This window comes from Morone saxatilis, unplaced genomic scaffold (genome assembly GCF_004916995.1).
Source record: "Morone saxatilis isolate NCDOM2014 unplaced genomic scaffold, NCSU_SB_2.0 Contig2, whole genome shotgun sequence".
NCBI classification, from domain to species: Eukaryota; Metazoa; Chordata; class Actinopteri; family Moronidae; genus Morone; species Morone saxatilis.
The window spans coordinates 5,413,742-5,421,281 of record NW_023339762.1 but is presented as its reverse complement, the minus strand read 5'-3'; the positions used below and the strand labels follow the sequence as shown (position 1 = coordinate 5,421,281).

The 7,540-nt window shown below is 39.4% G+C and overlaps 1 protein-coding gene across 1 annotated transcript in view; it reads left to right on the top strand.

The window, feature by feature from the left end:
* The window catches only part of LOC118330757 (neural Wiskott-Aldrich syndrome protein-like), a gene marked incomplete at its 3' end in the record, with an annotated part of 19,109 nt that extends 13,213 nt beyond the window's left edge, over window positions 1-5,896 (top strand). The window contains 3 exon segments of the mRNA XM_035665428.1: window positions 2,402-2,603; window positions 3,534-3,576; window positions 5,743-5,896. Of these exon segments, the coding sequence (XP_035521321.1) occupies window positions 2,402-2,603; window positions 3,534-3,576; window positions 5,743-5,896 (399 nt within the window).
* Between the last annotated feature and the right edge of the window lie 1,644 nt (window positions 5,897-7,540).

Here is a 7,540-nt window from a genome sequence, read left to right as displayed (position 1 = left end):
CATTCAGCCCTCTGACTGTTGGCAAACACTGGCGCCGTAAAGAGCAGGATTAACAGATACTGAACAAATCAGCCGTCCATTCAATCAGCTCCATGGATATGTGCCCAAGATCGTTCTTTCATTGAAGTTTCCCTCCAGTGACAGGGATTCTGACATTTGAGTTGTGAAACATGAGGCCAACAGTGGGACATTGTTGCTCTGGATATGCCTCTCTGTTTGGGAGATGTATTTGTGTCTCAGTTAGCCTCCGTCCTCCCTGCTGATATTGGTACTTCAAGGATAACCCTCATTATTTGGGAATATTGAGAGCTCACCTTAGACTCTCTTTCTCACTTTTCTGATGTGAAATCTAGCTGAAGCTCCTTCATATATGCTGTCCATTGACAAACAAAAAGGAAGTTATAAGTTGCAGGTCAGATCTATTTTGAAAAAGAACCCAGAGTTTTAGCAGCAGGTCTAGCAGCTTTCTGCATTCTCATGTTCTTGGCAAAAACCCAAGTCTGTCTTGGCAAACAGATCAGGAGATCAGCATTTTGTAAAACTAAAATTGGATTAGGGGATTAGGTATCAGTTACATCTTTTTTAGATACTAGTGCTGATATACCAGAGTTTCTGTACTGAAAATGATACCTGTTTGAAATATGAAATATAATTGTCTTTTTTTTACTGAACAAAATAGGCCTATGAAGAAGTTCTAAAATGTTAAACGATTTAGCCAGGGTGGAAAATTAACTTTTTGATCTCCCTGCCAAACGCTGATAAACAAACAAAAATGTACTGACTAAAATATTTTTCAACCGGTCTTAACATAAAACTTTATAAAGATATAAAACTCTCTTAACCCCCTTATCTGTGAAGCAAACGTCCACTGTACTCTTTCCCTTTAGTTTTATCTAGTCTGGCGATGTGCAACCACATACTTACAGACTTTCTTTATGGTCAGCACAAAATTCTCCTCTGTGGTACCAGTGATACTGGCAATTGAGCTGGGTAGCTTAACCGTTGCGACAGTGGACAGTGGGGTTCAATCAAAGTATTGTAATACAATTGAAAACAATCATGGATCTGACCAACTTTGTACCAAATGATTCAGCATTTTTCAATACTTTTTGTAGAAGCCTATCGTCAGTACCATGGAAGTATTCATCTTTGACACCCAGGCCTACACAGAACCCTCTCATGCTTCTTGTAAGTGGGTAACCGCCACCATGTCCGCCCTGGTCCTCATGAGCCGGCAGATTTGAGGCGAGCCTGTTGGTCTGGACATAGACTACCAGCATTCATGGGGAGTCCATGGATTTGAACTGGGATTAGCAGTGGATTAGTGATTATGTCAGATGCTGCTGCGGTTTGTGGAGATTATGAGGAATTCGAGGACTGAGCAGTTCGGACCCATGGGAGGGGAGGGACAGCAGGCCGACATTTACATTACAAAGTATAGATCATGAAAGCTTGGTGCAGACGGATAAGATTGCTATTGGTTTACATGAAATACAGCAGAGAGTTCACAGAAGCACTTTTCCATATAGATCCCTCAGGTACCAAGGATTGCCAAAGGCATAATGATCACTGTGAGAGTCAGAGTGGGTCAGTTCGATTGCCTACTACAGTAAAACCTAAAAGTCTAAAGTCAGCATCCCCCTGTAGGATGCTCTCTTCATTACAGCCACACTAGTAGCGTTAAAACTTCATACCATTCAGAGCATTTAAACAACACACGGGGGGCATTGGTGATGGGTGTGTTGGTTCAGGCACCGGTGAAAGATGCAATGCAGGAAGTCTAGTTTGAGTAATAAATCCATGCGTTTGAAGGCTTATTAGCCCCCCAAACACTACAGAGTGGTTAAACCGACTGTGAGGTCAACAGTAGAAATACAGCATTCACGGACAGAGTCATGTACCAGAAATGTGCATTTGTATGTATTTGACTGACTATGCAGCATTTTGCCGGATGCTGTCAAATTGTGTTGCTGCAAAAGTTGAGTCCGGATTCAATATTGTCCTACAACAACCCTGCATTTTTTTATTAGTTAATTTAATATACTATGTTATCCTTCTTACTGGGTTTTTCTTCATGCGTGTCATATTTTGGCTGGAATGAAAGTGAAAATGTTGTTGCAAAATATTGAATGTTATATTAAAAGATCTTAAAAGGTGTTTCCAGCAGAAGTCCCGAATAGTAAATTGTTGGACATGACAAACAATATACTGATGATTTAGCTACTGGAGCCTTACCAGTAGTGGAGCTAAAAATTTAAAGTTTGTACCAACGGTGGTGATAGACAAGTTCATGGGATTGTATTAATATTTGTGGGTAATAGGTGGAAATTCTGTTGTCCAAGATCAACCACAGCTCATGAACATTTCTACCCAACCACCCTCTTTCCCTCCCTGCCTGCAGGTCCAGCTCTGCACATGGCCACAGTGGACATCAAGAACCCGGAGATCAACAACGTCCGATTCCACAACTCCCACAGTCACCAGCAGCCATACCACCTCAACAACATGCTGAGCCACAGCGGGCTAACTCGGAAGGACAAGAAGAACAAAGGCAAGAAGAAGAAACTGACCAAGGCCGACATTGGCACGCCCAGCAACTTCCAGTGAGTCACCCCTCGCACATTTTACATCACTGAGTGCTTCGGTGCTGCAGCAGACTGAAGATGAGATACCAGGCAAATGAAGCAATCAATTATCAAACTAATTTCAAGACGATTTTCTGTCTGTTGACTTGTCGTTGTAGCTCTAGTTTTGGGGGGCTCATGTTTAAGCGAGATATGCTGACTTATAGTCCCCAGTGTGGGTCACCAGAATCTCTGGATCCTACATTACCATTCCGACTCAATAGTTTCTTTCATTCACCACATCTTTCAGACTCCACACCTCCAGTTTGTAACACAGACTTTCTGTTTTCTCCATGTTGAAGACGAGATACTCAAGTGGTGTCACTGAAGCGAATTACTCAGACTTGACACAGTTCCTCCAGAGACACAGAAGACTCTATGCAACTGTTTTTACAGGCAGAGTAATGGAAGTACTCAGTACTTATGATGTTCCTCCTTTTAAACCAAAAAGTCATGGGAAGTCTTAGGAAATGGTCATTAGGAATGTAATGTGTACAGCTTACTGTTAATGTGCTGAAACCTGCTGAACTGGCCGTATCGTATTTTCAGTCTATGTAACAAATAAGTAACTTTGATGTTTTGTAAGATGATAAAGCCCTTTTGAAATGTACCCCACTGTGTGTACCTGTGTGTACAGTTGTAGACCTGTACCGTCCTGTCTGAGCCTGCAGTAACACTCTGCTTTGTGGCAACAGTTGTTGTTGCGTTATGGTCTCAGAGCGTTCAATGACCATACTGTCTCTGTGACTGATGTACGAGTGTGTGTGTGTGTGTGTGTGGGCTCAGTATTTTGCATGTGCACATGGTCGCCCACATTCATATGCTAAATAGTTGATGTACTTCTGCATATTTATGCGTTTGTGTATGGACATGTGTGATCTCACCACATATCTGTCCCGTCGTCTTCAGGCACATTGGTCACGTGGGCTGGGATCCGAACACAGGTTTTGATGTGAGTACCCCTTTCTCTTTCTCACACACACACACACACATACATACACACACACAGGAGCACAATAGTGACCTGTGTGGTGGGTGCATGATGAAATCACACAATAGGCTCTTTTTGTTTCCTGCTCATATTCACAAACATCTAGTTACGTCTCAGAAGCTGCAAACAGTCAGAATGTTCCAGAGAGAACCAGGCTGCAGCCTCATTATCTCATTAGAGAGCTGCATATTGAAGAAATTAATAAATGCCAACACATGCAAAGCACTCGTGTCTTCACAATATCAAAAAGCCCTCATGAATAATTTTGGCACTTGAAATTAAAAGCTGTGATGTCACGTCGTGGCAAAAGAAAAACAACAGAGAAAAAAAAACAAAGAGAAGCTTGCAATACACAAATGTGAGCAAACAGCATCTAGTGACAAACTGCACACACATCAGTCTGTACAGTGAAAGTCAAACCTCAAAGTGAAGGAACCATGAAAACAAACATGTTTAAGTGGAGTCTTTCACACATAATTACAGCATTCAGGAGAAAATAAACAGGTTGTATGATCAGTGTTCTCATTTAAGGTTTGACAAATGTTGTAAAATGGTGGCTGTCTATAAAACCTGACTGGTTTCTCATAGCAACCAGTGCTGCTGATGCGAGTCATCTTTGAGTTTTTCTGCTAACAAATGTGTTCAGGCTGACAGGCTTAACAAGCAGTAAGCCCATTGCTTTCCATTCACTGGTTCCCAGCTGTCTCTTGTTACCCGACTGAGTGAGCATATTAAACAATCCTTAAAACATGTCAGCTGAGTGGTTTATTTTATATATTGTGGGTTCCAGCAGCTTGTAATTCTGCCTGTTGGCCACCAGGTGTCAGACTAAGACTGACTGCTATCAGAATCTTACTGCTTTGTACTGTGACTGTACTTTGACTAAATGACTTTAAACAGAGCCAATCAAAGGGGGGCAGGAAACTCTTGTTTATTTATTTTTTTACTTATTAAGCCTCAATTCATACATCTCACATTTCTGTATTTTCTGAGTGTGTTTCTTATTAGTTGAAGGAGAAAGGTATCACAAATCCCGGATCAGTTGAGCATAAAATGAACAAAGAAAATAACAGAAGAAATAATAAATTCCAACAAATATATTATAAAAAGAAAAACTAAGATGTTTATATGAAATTAGTCTGGACATCACGCACTGAGCATGTTTAAATTTAAGTATAGCAAGTCAAGCCTTTTAAATTCATCAGTCTTTAATGTCTGAATAAAAACAGCCAAAAAAGAACAGGCCCAAATAAAAAAGAATAATAAATCTCTTATTGAAATCAAGAATCATTTGATAAAAGGAGAATCTGACCAAACATCTACTGTGCTCATTAAGCAGTGGACCATTTTCATACCAATACTTTTATCAACACTGTACTTTACCTTCCCTTGCTCCGAGGAATATAAACTTGCTTTCTTCTGTTTTTAGCCATACAGTGTTGGTCTGTCTGTCCATCACTTTGGTCCAGACTGAAATATCTCAACAATACTGGACGGATTGTCATGACATTTTCTTCATTCAGTTGACATTAGTGTCAGTATCTGGACAGCTCCCAGATGGATTGCTATAGATATTAAAGTTCCCTAGAGGATACGTTTTTATGACTTTGGTGATCTTCTGACCCGCTGGTGGAGGAATCATCAAGTTTTACTTATTCTGTAAAATAGCTCGACATCTACGTGATGGATTGGCAGCATATTTATAGCATACATATATAAGGGCTGCTCGATATGGTAAAAACAACATATTGCGATTATTTTGACAGATTTTGTGATTGCGATTCACAATTACCTGGAAACGATCATTTTTGCATCACAAATTGAATTTTCATCAAGAACGTGAACGTTAAAATCATGATGATGTGACATTTTTGCGGTCTGTATCAAACAAAAATATTTCTTGACAGCACTACAGTACTTCATTAGAATTCTGTTTTGTCGCAAATGTTACCTTTATCAAAACATTACAGCTTTTGGGATTTGCATAATGCACTTATATGCCATATTGTGATTTCAATAATATTAGGATAGCCCTAAGTTTTTTACTTCTTGCAGTTATAGATGTCATCACTCCTCAACAATGGGCTGTGTGTGTTTTTAAAATGTTCTCTGTGGTTGATGTTGCAGCTGAACAACCTGGACCCTGAACTAAAGAACCTGTTCGACATGTGCGGCATCTCTGAGGCTCAACTGAAGGACAGAGAGACATCCAAGGTCATCTACGACTTCATCGAGAAGAAGGGTGGCGTAGAGGCCGTCAAGAACGAGCTGAGGAGGCAGGGTGAGGGCACGCGCACGCACCCATACACACACAGATAGCTTTGAAGTGTTAAACTGATCTTAAATAATAATGAAGCAGTGCAGCATTTGTTGAAGAATGAAGCTCCTCACTTTCAATGGTTTTACTGCACAAAAAAAGAGTATGTAAGATGATATAATCGGTTTAGGTCGATAAAGGTTTTAAAATAAAACGTGCATCTGCAATTTCTCCTGATTTGAAAGGCAGATAAGATGATTTTTGAATTACTGTTAACTAAGTTAAATGTTTGATGCTGTGGCACCCAGAGGCAAAGGTGACATTATAAAGCATAAACGAGAGACCAGTGTGTCTGCGGTGTGGAGGTCTTTTAAAGTTTTCGAAACGGATAGGAAAGTTGCTATTGGCATTGATTAGTCAGCGTCTGTCTCTTCCTTCCATTTAATTACCCATCTTAAGATCTGACATCCCAGTTATTACGACAAAATTGTGAAGTACAAAGAGAAATTGGCATCAGCGAAAAACACCTGTCAGCAGCCTCATCTCCGGTCCTTAAACAAAAATATACTGCTGCTCTGCAGTTTTGATGTATGTTTGAACGGTAACTAAATCCACCAATTTAGAAGCCATTTTTCTTGACTATTTATTGGACAATGAAGTATAGCATCAAGTCAGAAGTCTAGGATTTTTTAAGCCCTGACTGCTAATCTAAAATGTTTGACCTCCTGGAAAAATAAATAACAAATACAGCAATATAACAAACAGTGGTATTATAACTGCCGGTGTCAGTTTTATGCAATAAATTGCGTACTTTTGTGAGTATTCACCATTTTAAATTAGAAACAAAATAACTTATAGACTCATTTAAAATGCTGTTTTATCTTGAACTATCATTTCCTTCAGTTCTCCTGTATTTTTCTATCAGGCGGTAGATTTTCGGTGTGCAGATCAAACGGTATTCTGTGTCTGATTTTTTTTTTTTTAATTCTTTGTGACAGACTGCTTCTTCTGTCCTTTTCACCATGTTTTATTCATGTTAAACTGCACTGAGGAGAGTGAAGAGTGATCTGAATCTCAATTTAGGGTGTGTGTGTGTGTGTTTGTGGATTTATCTGTGTGAATCTCAGACATCACTCGTCTTTTAGCATTTAGACAAGGTGTCAAAAGATGGAGGACCTTTTCAGGCTGTGCCAATGATTTAAAAATCAATAAGCGGTATTGGAACATTAATGGTGGTCATCAGTGGTTGTCAGTGCACTCTGGTTTCAAATTGATTACAACAATTGGCATGTTTTTCTAGTACAAAGGTGATTCTACAGAAAGCCTTTATTTTCATACCTGCAGTCTGGGTCTGCAACTTACAATTCATTTCATTATCTGTTACTTTGCTGATTATTTTCTAGATAATTTCGATTTACTATTTTGTCAATAAGATGTCATAAAGGAGTGAAAAATGTCCACCACAATCTCATGAAGCCAAGGTTAGCATATTTATACCGCTTGTTTTGTCTGACCAACATTAAAGTAAAGATACTCAGACAAGAAAAAGCACCACGTTTAAGAAGCTGGCAGTAAAAGTCAGCTGGCATTTGTGCTTAAAAATGAGTTAAACAATCATCAAAATAGGCAAACTAATGAGAAAATGAAAATGCCCTTTGATTAAACCCA